Source organism: Schistocerca serialis, chromosome 4 (genome assembly GCF_023864345.2).
Source record: "Schistocerca serialis cubense isolate TAMUIC-IGC-003099 chromosome 4, iqSchSeri2.2, whole genome shotgun sequence".
In the NCBI taxonomy this organism is placed as follows: domain Eukaryota; kingdom Metazoa; phylum Arthropoda; class Insecta; order Orthoptera; family Acrididae; genus Schistocerca; species Schistocerca serialis.
In genome coordinates this window covers 62157511-62175659 of record NC_064641.1, presented here as the reverse complement: position 1 = coordinate 62175659, position 18149 = coordinate 62157511, and the positions used below count along the sequence as shown (strand labels likewise).

General features: G+C 38.8%; 1 protein-coding gene across 1 annotated transcript in view; it reads left to right on the top strand.

Moving 5' to 3' along the window:
* The window catches only part of LOC126473995 (eukaryotic translation elongation factor 1 epsilon-1), a 34237-nt gene extending 16305 nt beyond the window's left edge, over positions 1-17932 (top strand). The window contains exons 3-4 of the mRNA XM_050101385.1: positions 5547-5642; positions 17730-17932. Coding sequence (XP_049957342.1) covers positions 5547-5642; positions 17730-17861 — 228 coding nt within the window. The 3' untranslated portion in view covers positions 17862-17932. The remainder of the gene's footprint in view (positions 1-5546; positions 5643-17729) is intronic.
* Positions 17933-18149: the final 217 nt, after the last annotated feature.

Below are 18149 nucleotides of genomic sequence, written 5' to 3'. Positions count from 1 at the left end.
TAGGATAATGGAATGTAGTCGAATTAAGTTGGGTGATGCTGAGGGAATTAGATTAGGAAATGAGACACTTAAAGTAGTAAAGGAGTTTTGCTATTTGGGGAGCAAAATAACTGACAATGGTCGAAGTAGAGAGGATATAAAATGTAGACTGGCAATGGCAAGGAAAGCGTTTCTGAAGAAGAAAAATTTGTTAACATCGAGTGTAGATTTAAGTGTCAGGAAGTCGTTTCTGAAAGTATTTGTATGGAGTGTAGCCATGTATGGAAGTGAAACGTGGACGATAAATAATTTAAACAAGAAGAGAATAGAAGCTTTCGAAATGTGGTGCTACAGAAGAATGCTGAAGATTAGATGGGTAGACCACATAGTTAATGAGGAGGTATTGAATAGGATTGGGGAGAAGATGAGCTTCTGGCACAACTTGACTAGAAGAAGGGATCGGTTGGTAGGACATGTTCTGAGGCATCAAGGGATCACCAGTTTAGTATTGGAGGGCAGCGTGGAGGGTAAAAATCGTAGAGGGATACCGAGAGATGAATACACCAAGCAGATACAGAAGGATGTAGGTTGCAGTAGGTACTGTGAGATGAAGAAGCTTGCACAGGATAGAGTAGCATGGAGAGCTGCATCAAACCAGTCTCAGGACTGAAGACCACAACAACGACAACCGTGTGCTTCAATTGAGCTATAAGATATTAGGACTCAGAGAAGCACTATATTTAACATGGTGTTTGAAATATGGATGTACGTGATATGTTTTCCATTGTTTTCTCTGTTCTGCGTCCCTTTGTTTCTGAACATTTGTCTTTGCTTTTAAATCTGTGCACTACATCATCTCTGGTAACTTCTGACATCATTGGTCAAAGCTGATGCATTGTATCCCATTCTTCAGTAATCCCAAATATGGTTCGGATTAGTAATTCACAACAATAAATATAACATTAGTACGCATTTTTCTGAAATCTCCCAATTATGAGTATGGCATCCATCTTGAAGTAAATAATTTATGATTCTAAATTATTCATAATCTTAATTAACAACTGACTTAATTAGCAAGAGGTGTTGTCTGATTCAGAAAAAATACAGCAATGATATTATATTGCTGAAGTTCACCAACTAGCAGTAATTAAAGCAAAATAGGCGATTGATATTTTGAGGGTCCGAACTTTTAATATCAGTTATTTATAAGTTAATTAATTTCAGATAATTCCAAATATGTTCTCGGAAAGTCGGGAATGTCTGCTTTTGAATGATTGGTAACAATGCCTCCTTTGCTGCTTATTTGTTCACAATGTTTTATCATCATATGATGATGTCTTAACTTCAGTTAGCTGCATATTTTACTTACTTGAGCTTCTAGTAAAACCAATTGCATCACTGTATTCAGGAATATAAATATAAATAACTGAAATATAAGTGTAATGGAGATTGGATTGGATTGTTTGGGGGAAGAGATCCCACAGCGAGGTCATCGGTCTCACCGGATTAGGGAAGGATGGGGAAGGAAGTCGGCCGTGCCCTTTCAAAGGAACCTTCCCAGCATTTGCCTGGAGCGATTTAGGGAAATTACGGAAAACCTAAATCAGGATGGCCGGACGCGGGATTGAACCGTCATCCTCCCGAATGAGAGTCCAGTGTGCTACCACTGCGCCATCTCGCTCGGTGTAATGGAGATTTTGCATAAAAATTTTACATATTCCTGTACAGATTACCTGTAGTTTATGCAGATATATGAGATAAACAAGTAGAATTGAAGGAGCAGAAAATTCTAGTTATTCTTTGGTGCAGAAAACATAACACACGGATTAGATTCCAACTTGCTCGTTTCACATTCTCGATGGACAGCTGCAAGGAAGCTTTGAGCGAGGAGGGGGAGATACACTATTCAATCTGTCAGTGTGGGTAACATGGTCATTTCATGCTTATACCATTCACACATTGTTGCTTTATGTCACAGAATTTTGAATTACATATATATTTTCACTTTGCGTGCCACCATAGAGCATATGGCAGGATTTGTTTCCTTCCTGTTCAATTTATGGATGAGATACTGAAAGGAAAGTTGACAAGACTGCTCAAATTTTTCAGTTTTACTGCTGTAGTCGTTATAAGATCAATATGTTGGAGGAAGCAAAATGATTCTTGAATCATGTTTGAACATGAGCTCTTGGAGTAAAAACAATAAAACTGTGCCTATATTGCAAACTAAAATTACTGCTGTTCATTCATTACATGTTTTGCTATATGCCGTGAAAAATAGAAGAAAAACACTTATAATTTTAGATAATATTATTGGGAAACAGTGATCTGTCAGGTAAGTAAAATAAGAAAAAACAGTCTCGATTACACAGTCATTTATTAAAAGTATGACTGGTTTCTACCTGTAGTAGTAGGCCACCTTCAGATAATACAGGGGAAAGATAAAAACTAAAATTGAAAAGAATATATGTTAAAATGATGTATCATTACCCATCTGGCTGATGATGAAGCTTGGAGCAGCTGTGCTGACCCTAGTTGCAAAACTGCTGCTGCTAATTGAGCAGCAGTGGGTGAACAAGATTGAAAGAGAGCACACATGAGCTGCATGATGTCAGTGTCAGTCAGTGGCATGTGATTTATATCTTGTATGTTAAGATTTGAATGTCAGTTTTTCAAAATGCGCTAAAATGACTAATAAGAGACAAGTGGACTGCTGAAACAGCAGCAGGTGTAGTGATCCTTCTCAGAGAAATAGATTATGAGTTTTTGTGGCTTTTAGAGGTGTGATTTGAAGTGTTAATGAAGTTGGCCTAAGCTAATGAAGTGCTGCAAAGAAAGTGTTCTACCCATGATGTAGCATCAAGTTAGTTATTTGGTTTCACAAAGAAATATTTAACATTTATATGATGGAGGAGTGCAGAACACACAGCCATTTTCTTAGCAATGCCTCTTTGAGAATGGATCGAGTGGTTTTATTAAGATTTTATAAAATACTGATTTTATCTCCTTCAGATTTGGGATGTATTTGCTTATTGTTCAGCAGCACAATCTGTACTATGTTTATTGGACCCTGTATTCTGTGATAAAGACTGTCAAATGGAGCTTTTCATATGGGCTTCCTCGTGGAATCACGCATCGCTTGTCTGAGAGTATGACATTCGCTCTTCTTGACCAACTATGTGGTCACTGTCAACCAGCAACTGGAACACGCTTGATACTCCCATTTTGTTCTGAAATGACAGACTCCAGCTGCTTTTGAACCACCTCTGAAACCGTAAACCAGCTGAGGTACCGTTTGAGGACTTGTGTAGAGAACTCCCAACTTCCTCCACTTGCTTGTATGCGAAGAACCACATCTCATTCCCATGTGATATGTTCCTAGGCCAGTAATAAGGATGGGCATGCCCTGTGGCACCAAGGGAATTACAGCAGAAATCTGTATACCATGAATATCCAGCTAATGAAATCATATGTACAGGTGGCTCTTAGGTCAGTGACCATGTTTGTTATGGCTGTGTTGATGCAGGAGTTTATGAGCAACACAGTCTTCTGAGTGTGTGTAGTACATTTACTGCAGAACTGACGACCGTATTATGAGATCTCCAACATGAGACTCTCTCAAACGGAACTTTGTTGTATGTAGTGATTCCTTGAGCAGACTACAAGCAGTAGACCAATGCTCTCCATGAAATGTGCTGGTCTCCAACATTCATGACCTGCTCTACAACTGCCATGGAGCAGGAATCTCTCCATCTTTTCTTTGTACACTGAGCCACATAGGTATCTTAGGCTGTGAACTTGCCAACAGACTTGCTGAGCTTGCAACCACAATGGAAACATTGCAACTGAGAGCCTTAGGCACTGATTTTTTGCCACATCTCAGACATTGTATCTTGAGGGCTTGGGACACAGAAAGGCAATATACTGCATGGACAACAAACTCTGGATGGTCGAATAGGCTGCTAAGAGTGGCGAACTTTACTCTAGGCACCTTGCAAATTATCTGTCGTCTTACATGTTGGTAACCGCCAAACTGTCTTGCAACGAGAGGACTCCCCCCTCCCCATTGTGTGTGTATGGAGCACCTTTGATGGTACTTCATATACTCAAAAAATGCACCATCCTAACTGACCTATGATGTAAACTGAAATTAGATGTACCTCTGTCTCGAATTTTGTGAAAGAAAACATTGTCGGTAGTAGGCTGTGTAGTTATCTTTAATAAAAAAGGATAACTATAGAGTGTATTACAGGTAGTGTTTTCTTTCACAAAATTCTTGGCCACTGTGGACCCACATATGAACAAAATATCTACCTCTAATGCTTGCGGAAGACAACAGCTGTTGGTTTCTTGAGAGAGAGAGAGAGAGAGAGAGTAGATACTGTAGTAAAATCTAAAGTCTTAGTCATTGGACTGGCATATCAAACTATTTTATGCATGTCCCTCATATATTTTGTGTAGTGTTCGTGGTGGACAAACATAGAGGGGAGAATTATTCACTGCCCTGAGGGGCACGTAACTTCACCATGACACACATTGCCCCCTTTCCTTCCAGATCTAACAATCTTCACCACCACTGCTGGGTGTACTGCTTCTCCTTGTAATCAAACTCATGAAAATGAAACTTGAAAGATATTCAGGATGAGAAAATTATTAAGATTAGCAATCGGACAACGTATTTGTACCCTGTTTCACAGACTTCAGATGTAGAGAGATACTATACTCTCGTAGCTGAGTACCTTTAAGTCTTTGTTATCATTGTCGTCGTCATCATCTTCATCTGCAGCATTTTGTGAGCTCGGTTTCAACAAGTTAAAAACGATAAAAAAATCTGCTTATGGTTGACTGTGGGTAAAAGAAGACTGCAGAATTTAGCTATATTACTGATAGAATACGACACAGCTGTCAAACTTGACTTCACATGCATAATCAATGAATTTGCTTTGGTCAAAGCAAGGAAATGCCAAGTAAAATTATAATAAATAAATTTTCTCAATTCTTAATTGTAACACATTTTTTTAAATTTCTTATTAATAATTGTACACTATTAGTAATTTATGAGGAGCAATTAAAATCTTTTCTTCATTATATGTCATACAAAACCCAATGTACAGTAGCTGCCATAAAAAATAAGATACAGTTTTTGTTTTAACTTCAACATTTTTAGAAAGTTTATACAATTTTTAGTGTACTAACTGCAATGATATATTTCATTTGCTGCATGCAAATATTTTTTCATCAGTACAGTTGATTTAAGTAATAGTGTTCAGTTTGCTTTGTTTTTATATAACCCATGAAAAAAATTATAAACTTTTCTGAATCCATGTAGTTTTATGAAAGGGTGGGGGTCAGCAGTTTCAGCAGGGGAATAGGATGAGCTCAATACAGTTTTGAGTGGAACACATTAATTATTGCACCAATATAATTCCTAACAAATATGAGAGAGACAAATATAATCTAATTAAAAATAAATGTAAAATGTCTTGTTTGTACTTTTCATTGTGTGGTACATTTGTTAGTCAACTGGTACATGTTGTACACACATATTTATGTCAATATTTTTTCAGGAATTGAATAGTTTCTTGGCAGACAAAACATTTTTTGTCTCATATCATCAAACTTTAGTGGACAAGATGTATTACCATCTGTTGTATGATGTTATGGTGAGTACTAAACAGAAATTACTTTAATTTCATTGGTAGAATAAAGTCCTTGGATTAAATGTTTCGTGCACACTGGTGACGGTCGTGTTACTTTGCATGCTAGTTCTGAAACACTGAAGAAGCTAGTGAACACTGACATTATTTTGTTTTTGATAATTATTACAGATACTGTGTTTGCTTCAATTGAAATCTTTACACTTCATTCTTGTATCTGCTGTTAGAACAGTTACCTGTGCAAAAATAAAATGTTATCCGTTAGATATATTTTATAGTCAATAGTTGCCGTATCCAGAATAATGTTTTGAGAGAGATGTATGATGAAATAATGGACCTCAAATAAAGCAAAGAGTAAAGCTAACCACTCTACCATGTAGTTGATGTGTTGAGCAGTCAAGATGCACTTAAAAATATGATTGAAAACGTATCTGAACATTAAAGCAATGGACAATGCCTGTTTTTGGAATTGATAATACCACACACACACACACACACACACACACACACACACACCACACACACATCTGGCTTACAGTCAGGAGGTGAAGGTCCCAAGGTAACAGGATAGGAATGTGGTGAGCTCAACCTGGTGCAGACAGAGGGACTTAAGTATGACTAGATAGAGAGAGAGAGAGAGAGAGAGAGAGAGAGAGAGAGAGAGAGGTGGGGGGGAGGGAGAGGATGAAGAGGCGGGGGATGAATAGAGTTAGTGCTCATCACAGCGACACTAGATGAACACCGAGCCACATGGTGATATTAATTAATTAATTATAATATCATTGTGAAGGAAAGCTTTCAGGATATAAAACAAGTCACGTTAAATTAATAGACAGAAGGGGCCACTGCCAACTACTTCTGGAAAGTATACAACAAATTATGACCTATACTACCTACTCATACTGATAATTATTATGTCAAGTACTTTCTCATTAATTTACATATTAGCAGAAAACCAGCTACTTTGAAAGAAGGCAGTGTTCCTTCTCAAATACACTGACAAAAAAAAACTGCAACAACAAGGGGCAGTTATGATACATAAATGAAAGTTGGTAGGCATATTTCTACAACTAAAAGGTGATGTCTATTCAAATTTCACATAAGAAAGACATTAGTAGCGCCACTATGAGGATGCAATTCAGATGTGTATGAATTACATGCTTTAAGATTGGATATGGTGAGTTGATGTTAGTCAAGACTGCATTTAAGGCGAAAAAAATGTTGTTATCAACACATCACTGGGTTTGAACAAGGTCGTGTAATAGAGCTATGAGAGGCTGAATGTTCGTTCTGCGATATTGCAGGAAGACTTGGCAGGAATGTAGCGACTGTTCACGATTGCTGGCAGCAGTGGTCACAGGAATGTATGGTTGAAAGAAGACCAGGCTTCAAACGGCCATGTGTCACTACCATGCCACTGCTGAGAGGGAAGACCATTGTGTTCAGTGTAAAAGGGCTCTGACACATTGTACTGTATCTGCAGCAGCAGTTTGAGCAGCATTTGACACTCCAGTGAAATGATCTGTTACAAATTGATTACTTCCAGGACAGCTCCGAGCCAGACGCCCTGTGGCATGTGTTCCACTATCCCCAAACCATCACCATTTGTGACTTTAGTGGTGTCAAGCAAGAGCTCATTGGAGGGCAGAGTGAAGTCTGTTGTTTTTTCTGATGATGAACGCTGGTTCTGCCTCAGTGCCAGTGATGGCCGTGTTTTAGTTAGGAGGAGGCCAGTCTAGAGCAGGGGGACGGTCACGGTGTGCCAAACTGCACGCGTGTACAGATGTGCCGCACGCCTGCCGTCCAGGACTCGGACCACCTCGCCACTACTCGGCTTTCCTCGGTCTTTCGCGGCACTGCTCGGCACGGCGCGACATTAGACTAGCTGTGCGATGCGACATCTTTTCATCCGGCATAGGGTGCATTAGTTGATTCGTAGTGGCAGCCATGTTTATTCCTCGCTATTTGTTAGCGATTCGTAGGAAGTTTTAAGTACTGTACAGTGGTTGCTGCAATGGAACACACGCTCACAAAGAGGCAGGGTAGTGACACAACATCACGAGCCTTCAGAGCTGAATGGGAATTGCAATATTTTTTCGAAGAGAAGGATGAAAATTCTTGGTGTCTATCATGCAGTCGCATACTCGCCGGCCACCGCAAATTTTCAATAGAACGGCATTATAACACCACACACAAAGGACTCAATGATTTAGTTGGGTTCATAGATCAAACAAGTTGGCGGAATTAAGAAGACGTAGTGTTATGCAGCGAGACGGACCGAATGCGAGTACCACTTACAAATATTTGTGTTTCTGATTTTTATACTTGTACATATTTGTTGTTAGAATTCGAATTTAGAGTTCACTCAGTTTTTGTTTCCTTTCTTTAGCCTGCAACCAAACGTAGCGACCTGTCTTTAAGAGCAAGCTACAAAATAGCGCTCGAAATTGCAAGAGCGAATAAGCCTTTCAGTGATGGTGATTTCATCAAGGAGGGTATTGTTGAGGCGGCGGAACTCTTGACGCCACTGGAAGTAAAGAAATTTAGTGAAATCAGTCTTTCCAGACAGACAATAGCAGCGGATGTCTACAGGCAGTTAATTGATAGTGCCTGCAAGTATATTGCATTCTCAATTGCTTTGGACGAGTCGACCGACATTTCGGACACAGCACAACTAGCGATTTATGTTGGTGGAGTCAACACAAATTTGCACGTGATGGGAGAACTGTTAGATTTAATACCAATGAAACACACAATGATGGGTACCGACTTGCTAAAAGCAGTTGAAGAGGCAGTTGAAGCCGTTGGCCTGAATTGAAAAATGTTAGTTGCAGTCACCACTGATGGAGTGCCAGCAATTCGAGGTGCTCAAAATGGGCTTGTAACATTGTTTTGTAAAAAACTAGGACGATCGACACAAGATTTGTACGGAATTCATTGTTTTGTCCACCAAGAAGCTCTTTGTGCTAAGTATGCTAATTTGGAGCACGTGATGGAGTTGGTAGTCACCATAGTACATTTTTTGAAGTCGCATGGCTTAGTACACCGTCAGTTTCAACAATTTCTCATGGAACTAAACGAAGAGTATGGATATGTTGTTTACCACTAAGAAATACGTTGGTTAAGTTGAGGATCATGCCTCGAAAGATTTTTCAATTTAAGATTCGCTGTTGTTGAGTTCCTGAAGGAAACAGGAAAGGCAGAGCCAAAATTAGAAGAGCCAAAATGGATTGCAGACCTCGCCTTTTTAGTTAATCTTACTGCACACTTGAACGCTCTCAATAAGACTTTGCAAGGTGAGTAGCAGCTTATTTCTGATCTGATGAAAAAAGTGGATGCATTTAATAAGAAACTCACATTGTGGAAGGAACAACTCATGAAAATGAATACCGCCCATTGCCCTACGCTCTCTAAAGTCAGAGAGAACGCAACTTCTGACGAATTCGTTTCTGTGTTGGAGGAACTACAAGCACAATTTTCTAAATGTTTTCAGGACACTGCCAGTCTGACATCTGTTTTTGAACTACTTTGTAGACCCTTTGCCGTTTCAGTTGAAAGTACTCCAGTGCATTTGCAAATGGAATTGATCGATCTGCAGTGTAATTCCGGTTTAAAGGACAAATTTTGTTACGTAAAAACTGTCCAGGAATTTTACGAAGGTTTTCCTCGGGAAGAGTTTCCCCATCTCCACAACGAAGCTGCAAAAGTTATGTAAGTGTTTGGATCGACATACGTGTGCGAAAGGTTTACTTCGATCATGAAACTAAATAAGTCAGGATTACGTGGCAATCTGAGTGACGAAAATATGAGAAACTGTCTGCGTTTGTGTACCGTCAGTTTGTGCCGGATATGTACTTTATTTTGTCTACAGTGAACCAAAAATAATTAAATTAATGGTGATAATTTTGTTGTATTTGTCATATGTTTTGTTGAGAATTGTAGTTAATGCAAATTTTGTACAGTAGTTCCAGAATATAAAATTTGCTTGTTTTACATGTAGTTGGAATCAGTTATTCCACATCATACTGCATGCTGTAGACTACTTTCAAGTCTGTTTCTATATATCAGCTTAAATGTTGTAAGAATTTTACGAGTGACGATGTGAGAAGCACGATATTGTTGATGTAATGCAGTTTCAAAACCCGCGTTATTGTTATTTTTCTGTAGGTGTACGAACAGCCAACAAAGATTCAGTATTGCTCAACATGATGTGTTGTACAGAGCTTAATATTATCAAATATCGTAATAAGAAACTAAGCCACATGCTAGCAGGGTGGTGTTCCTTACACGAATGCACTGTCATGTGAGGCGTGTTTGTAGTTCCGCGCGTGCGCCCGCAGTCAGCTGGTGCGGGAGTGGGGGACGTGTGATGTCAGAAGGGAGCGATCCGCACGCGTGTGAAACTTCGGCATGCGTGTGGAGTTCTTGGCCGTCCCTGGTCTAGAGCCTGCAGCCAACTTGCCTGCATGCTAAGACATACTAGACCTATACCTAGAGTTATGTTCTGGGATGTGATTTCATGTGACAACAGGACCACTCTTGTTTTTATCCCATGCACCCTGATTGCAAATTCGCATGTCAGTCTGTTGATCTGACCTGTTTGCTGCCATTGATGAACAGTACTCTGGAGATGTTTTCCAACAGTATAATGCTCGCCCACATACCATTGTTGTAACCAAACATGCTCTACGGAATAGTGTCATGTTGTCTTCGCCTGCTTGATCACCAGATCTGTCACCAGTCGAGCACATATGGGCCATCGTTGGACAATAACTCCAGCGTCATCCACAAACAGCATTAACTGTCCCTGTATTGACCAATCAAGTTCAACATGCATGGAACTCCATTCCAGAAAATGACATCTGGCTCAGTGTATTCCCAAAATTTCAGTACTCTACATTAATTATTTTTTGGTGTTGCTATTTTCTTCTTTCCATCAGTGTGTTTCTCAGCTGCTATTTTTATCTAATATGTTAAATAAAAAAAACCATGTATGTAGCTTTAGACAGAATATAATCTTCTGTCTATAAGCTGGCAAAGTCAAAATTTCTTTGCTTCAGACATTAGAGTTGTGTGAAATTTGCACCCTTGAGTCCAAATATTGTGATAAATTGTAGGAGTGGTTGATGTGGTGCTCACTTATTTTGAATAGCTAGGGATCTGAAATTTCCTGCTCAGTGTGGTCACTTTGAAATAATATATCAACAAAAATTTTTGTATTGTTCGAATAAATTTATTATAGTGTAGTTCATAGAGATTGGTAGCAGAAGAAGGAAGTTGTTTCTTTAGATTGATTGAACGTTAGAGTTTTAGAATCATAAAACAAAACTGTTTTACCTTTTAAAAGAGAAAAAAAAAGAGAATGCAATATATGCCCTGGTGCAGTATAATACAATAACTTGTATCACACTGTTCCTCTGTAATCACTTTTCTGGACAGTCACAGAATAAATTTACACATGTGTGTAAAGTGACTTGCAGAATATAGATATAGATGTAGAATGTCACTGTGTATCATCTGCAGTATTTTTGCCACAGATAAAGTGACGACATTTCTGAAAACATGTTTTTCAGTTATGTAATTATGGTCAGAATACAAATGTTTTATCCTAGGAACATTTCAGTGAATTTTAATTGCATTGTCATAGATATCAACTCTTCAGGTGTTTTTTGAAGAAATATGTGCACACTGTACAGTTGGAAAACCTCTCTGCTATTGGGATAGAATTAGTTTCTAACTTGCATTATTATGTTCATTCTTTGGCAGTACATTTATGTCTGAGCATTTTAGTACCACTGTATGGGGAAGATTTGAAGCTTTGTGTGTTGGAACTTTTTTCTATTTTTTTTCTTTTTTTAAAAAAGTTAAATAGCCCTGTGAGTGAATATCTTGAAGATATATTCCCATCATTGTTCATTCTAATCTTCCTCTGCAAATTTATACATGTATGCAGTGAGTGATGTGAAGCAAGACTAATTTAAGTAAGAGAACTGTTCACCAAAAACCATGTTTTCAATGTGATTGTATTTCTGCTATTAAAAGATAACCCTGACATGATAACTATAGCTTCTTAATGTCCTTTGGAAGTCACCCTTGACATTTATTTTGTCTCCAGCAATGCTCATCTCTCATAGATCTCTTAGATTACTTAGACTGTAAAAAATGCCAGAATTTCTTAATAGATACTCATTATCATTGTACAAAATGTGCACTCAGAACAGTAACATTCTCTTTTTAATTGTTATTGATTTCAACTTGCTGTATACTTATGTATTGGATTTCAACTGACCTTGTCAGTCAACTAATCTAAAGGTACATTTAGACAGGCTGTAAAAATAGCATATTGCCAATAGTTTATCCCGATAATGTTTGTGGGGGCACACTAAGGCAACACAAAACTTGCAGCCACATGTACGACAATAGCCACAGTTGTCTGACAATATTTGCGGCAATACATTTCCACGTCAGAAGTGTTTGCGCGGGGACACACTGTGGCACAAAATGGAAAATCATGAGTGAGTGTGGCTCTCTTGCTTTTACATCACACAGATAATAAATTTATTAGAAAGAAGATCAAGAGAAATCAGATTTTGTGGGAGTGTTGAGAAAGGAAATCGCAGAAGCTAGTCAGTTACATGTCTGTATTCTATTTGTCATTGTGGCACAATGAGACTCAAAGCAGATTTCATAATGTTTTACTAACATAACGAATCATATTTACGTAAAATATTGCATCATAGTACTTAGTAAAATGTTAACACACTGAGGTTAAATAATAGTGTTCGTGTGCAGAATTTTCTGTCATTTTACAGCTTAATTAAAAATTATAATTTGTTTGACAATTTGTTTTCATGCATATCGCACAACAAACTTTATCATCGTGTAACTGAAGTCGCAACCTGTTTATTAGCATTTTGTTCATGTTAACAGGCCATCCTGGCATTCACTTTCTTCATTGCCAGGTGCATTAGCTGTGGTCTTTCGCCAGTGCCATGCTCTGCCCATGTAGAAGCCAGGTCTCGAGTGCTCCGCTCGTGCTGCAGCTCTGTCAGCCTCTGTGATTCATGTAGTATGGGCATACACAATGAAGCGGCCCTCCTGGTTGCCTCTATATAGCATCAACAGATCGACTAATTTTCTCGTTTTGTCACAGAATAGTCCTGGTCCACTACAGGGTTGAATTAAGGCTGCCACAACACTAGAAAGGATCAGTGATTCCTATGATCATGTGTCAGTTCTACTTTCACAGAAACACAACACAAATGTAGGCTGACAGCCCCGTGAAAGGAACGTTGGTCTTTTTACCCTGCAGCGCTTGTCATCCCTTAGGCATTCGAAATACTCATTTGTTCACACTCGTGGCTGACTGCCATGTTATAGTGCCCACAATATTTTCTTTTCTTCTTCTGCAATGTCTGTCCCTCATGCTGGCAGGGTCCAGTGTTTTGACTCTGTCACTATTTTATCCAATCTTGTGCCTGTTCAGGGTGCAGCCCTGATATCTTGACATCTTTGTGGCAGGGTATCGAGCCATCACTGTCTAGGTTGTCCTGCTGGCCAGTTACCATTTACTCTCAAACAAAAACTAGTATTCACCACTGTTGTTGCATCTGCTCTAAGAATATGCCCGTGCCATCATAGAGAACTTTCAAATGTTGGCACTATAGAATCCAGGGAACGAAGCCAATCAGTATGTTTCGACCACACTGAGTATGTTCCTGTAAAGTGCAAGTAGACAATTATTTTTGGTTCTACCTCCAAGTATGTTGTTGGTTCTACCTGTAGTGGTATGGGTCGCCCAGTTGTAAGTGTCCACAAGAGACCATTGAAATTTGTTTTTCAGTGCTTTCAGTGCTTTCGAAAACAGTGTTCTTCAGATTTTGTAATTACATAATTGAGTGGGAGAAGAAAATTAATGTCCAGAAACTCCTTAAATCGGAGTAGCACTCCATTCACTGGTGAGAAAATACTGCTGCTTCTCAACAGAAGCAGTAATTTGTTAAGCCATTAGTCAGAAGAAGAAAATGAGCAGAGACCATTTCAGGAAAAACTGTTGATGTTTGTGCAAAAGCAAACATCCACTCTGGAAGCTTTTATTATAGAGAATAAAAACTATTTATGCTGTTTTATTATTATTTCACCTTCAGTCTGTGTTCTCCTATGTCTCTTAAATCAATTTCATCTTCTGGCCCAACATGTGGAAATCTCTTAAATTTTTATATCTGATCATTTACAAAATCATGTTAATTTTGCCAAAAATATAAGGTACATTTTCAGGTGCCTAGTTACAATCCATTCTGGCCAATTGCTGATGTATTTCATCTCCTCAAAGAATATTTGTTGTAGCAGTGCATCTACGTCTACATAGATACTCCACAATCCACTGTATGGTGCGTGGTAGAGGGTACCCTGTACAACCACTAGCCATTTCCTTTCCTGTTCCACTTGCAAATAGAGCAAGGGAAAAACGACTGTCTGTATGCCTCCGTATGAGCCCCAATTTCTCGTATCTGATCTCCGTGGTCCTTATGCACAATGTATGTTGGCGCCAGTGGAGTCATTTGGCAGTCAGCTTCAAATGTTGGTTCTCTAAATTTTCCCTACGGTGTGTGCTGTATCTTTAAGGTGGTTGATCTTCGTGATTGCTGAAATGATTTTGGCAAAAATTTCCGAGTCATTGTGAAAGCCAGACAGTCGACAAACGTGCAGTCTTCATTCACTTCTTTTTTGTTCAGCAGCTTTCTCTCTCCTTGGCTTCACATTTTCTCATATGCAGTTAAAATTTGGTGGAGAAAAACCATATCCTTGTTTGACTCCAGTCTTTATCTGAAAGGGCTCTGAAATACTATTCTTGAATTTTACTTTCCTATTGTGTTGGAGAGTGTCTGTTTAACTAAATTTCTGGATGTATCATCAAATGAAACATCAGAACAGTCAATAATGATTCTCAGTCACCAGAATCATATGCTTGAAGTCAACTAACACAACAATATAGTCTAACCTCCTAGTTTCCTTTTGTCTGATAATGATCTTCAGGTTGAAAAATTTGTTTTTGATGGGAAAGCTGAATCTTAAACTAACCTGGTCTCAGCAATCTGTTTATCAATATTAACTTCTGATTCTGTTTGGCAGTGCTTTAGAGAGAATCTTGTAAGGGACAGGCATAATTATAATTGGAATACCGTCATAACTGTCAGCATTTATTCTTCTCCCCTCTCCCCCTCTCCCTTTCCCCATCCCTCTCCCCCTTAGCCCCCCTCCCCCTTTTGCCCCCCCTCCCCCTTTTGCCCCCCCTCTCCCCCTTTTGCCCCCCCCTCTCCCCCTTTTGCCCCCCCTCTCCCCCTTTTTGCCCCCTCTCCCCTTTTTTGCCCCCTCTCCACCTTTTGCCCCCTCTCCCCCTTTTGCTCCCCGTCCCCCTTTTGCCCTTTTCTGACTGCTGTTCTGTAGTCATTATTTGTGGATGGTTTTCTACTTTATCCTACTACTCAGCTATAGTAACTATGTCTTGTTGGTTAAAAGGACTAGAAGTGTAACATTTGTTTTAAATTTTCTCCAGAAGAAACTATGCATTGATTTTAAGTGTTTTTTCTTTTTTTTTTCTTTTTTTCATGATGTTCAGTGCACTGAACATCAAGGAAAACATACTGAAAAGCTACATTTGACATTTAGGTTTCTCATTAGGTTTAATCTTCTTCTTAAAAGATGGGTTCGAAATCTAAATAATCATGGCGATTGACTACTTGTTGGACTGAGAGTAGATGCTGCCCTTATTGGGACATTTGCTACCAAGTGTGTTATCTGAGAACACCTCACTGATGTTTCAAAGCCGCAGAGTGCCACAGGTGTCCCTACAGGGGTTCTCTCATTAGCTGTTGAACTAGAGAAATGTGCAGGACAAGAAGTTTTTCTTGTTCACAGTCTCGGGGCCACTACAGAGATGAAAGTCTTCAGTCTGTTCTCAGAGCAGTGAGGTTTCCTGGCATGTATGGACATTGCTGGGCTTATAATAATTATCTTTAACCATTATTGGGACTGTTGCTGTCGTGGTACCTTAATAGGTGCGTACTCTTTCATGTATACTGATGTCAAAGAATGACTTTGTCCCAGTAAATAGTTCTAACATGTGTTTTAAATAATTATACCACTGTCACATAAACATATACTCATGATCTTATGAATGGTCTTTCTTAGTTGCTCAGTTAAAGTCCCTAAACATTTGGTGAATTGATTTTGACCATATCACGTAACAATAGCTGCATAGAATTACATGCAAGCTTGGGAGTAATGGTCTCAGTTTTCTCACATATTCTGCTGCTGAAGGCCTGTACTATATGCATACTGGTTATCTTTACTGGTACATGGATTCGTTTTTCGCTGGGACAGTACATTTATTTTTTGGTAACCTTTTGGATAATATCGTTCCTTGTAGCTAGCAGGCTAACGAAAACATACACACTCAAACATGCTTCTCAATGTGTGTCTGCATTGTCCGACACAGGAGCCGTATCGCACAAAAAGACAACACAAGTTTGTAGGACATCTGCTACCACTTCCAAGAATAATTACAGTGCTGCTGGAGTTGCTTAACAAGGATTAGGCTGTACTCAGCTAATATTCTGAAGTTTTGTAGTATGACATGTTCTGACTGCAGTTGTTTTTAAACTTATTCCATATCCAGTTCCTAGAAAGTACATTGATAGCCTGCTTATACAATGTAACTCAGTTTCCCCTTTCAGAAGTTCATCCTGTATTTTTAATATTGCACAGATTGTAGTTCTATGAGAACTACACTGGAAGACATTAAGTCTTTATGTGCCATAGTACTTATATATTTGTTTATTTTGGCCAAACTTTGTGTAGCAAGATGTGGACACAGAAGTACGTGGATGTGCTCCATGTTTTGAATGTACTACATGAGATCCCCAAGTCCAGTATTTACAGTGTTAATCATTCGTTCCATACATTGCATGGGTTTCAATAACATATGACTGCTACACTAGCTGTCCTTATCTGAAGGGTTCAGTGAGACACGTGACCAGTGTCAGTAGGGTAATTCAGTTGAGAAAACTGTTAAATTTAAAGGAGACAGCATGGCTGGCCAGTACCTTCATTCAGTGGTAGAACTCCAAGTACCGCCAATAAGGAACACTTGAAATAGAAAATACTACTTATAATGATCAGAACTAGTATGTTCCTCCTTCAGGAAGAGGGATTGGTTGGTGAAGGTTAAGAGGAACTCACCTGCTATGAGGATAGGTCGACTCAACTGTTGTAAGGGAAGATAAAGGTTTTTATCGCATGCCTTAGAAATTCAGCTGGCAGATATACATGTCTTTTCACAAGTGGTTGTTTTGAGAGCACAAAATGCAATGAGCTTTCAGTATATTCAGTATATATATTGACGTGTGGAATTTTATGATTATTTCCTTTCTGTGTAATGTAAAATAAACAGCTAAATACAGCGTAACATTTTTTTATATATTCGTCTGTTGCTGCAGCCAATACTGTGAATGAAAGTGTCAGTTACTTGTATGTTGTCATTGATGATATGGATTTCCTAAATAAGCTTTGTGATTTGTGTGGATCAAACAACTTGGGTTTTTATTGTGTGTGTGTGTGTGTGTGTGTGTGTGTGTGTGTGTGTGTGTGTGTGTGAGAGAGAGAGAGAGAGAGAGAGAGAGAGTGGAATGTGTTTCTGAAATTTTTTGTATCCCTTCACAAGTGTGTTTTGTTTCTATCTTATTTAGTGCCAAATTATTGACATCTGTAGATGAAATTAAATGTTCGTAAATGTTGTGGCACATTAACTACAGCTTGCACTGATTGTACCTTTCATTGTGCTACTGGGGGTCTGTGCAAAAATGCAGTTGACTGAGTTTGACTGTGTTAGGAGTTTTTATAAATTGTCCCATAAGTGACTTCCTGTTCTTGAATTTAATGTATGGATAGTAGTGACTGACTGCAGTGTCTTTCTTTTTCACTCAATTTGTAACAGTCACAGACTTCGCCTAAGATGTAATGTAGGTGTTATTAAATTATATGGACCAATGTTAACCAGTGTCATATATATCTCTTTTTGTTTTTGTGTTTCAGTCCAGTTTGACATTTCAAGAAAAGGAACAATATGTACATCTTTCACGATGGTACAACCATTTGCAGCAAGACACGAAGTTGAGGCAAAACAACAAATTAATCATGTTCAGCAGAAGGCTGTTGTATGTGTAAAGAATGTGAGCAATCATTGTGTTGTGCATCTGACTGTGACAGTATCGCTGTAAATATATTATTCCGATGGATGTTTGTAATTTCTCTCAGTTTTATGATTAAAATTATATAGTATTGTGATTGACAGATTGCAGTGCTGGGTGCATTGTTGCCGCATACAGCTAGCCTTACTTCACAAAGCACTGCACGTACGTTCCAAACAGGCAACACAGTGAGCACGTGGTGCTCGAGAAAGAACTGTGATTGGATGAAAGTTGGCCCCTACCACTTGACTCGCTGAGATGTCAG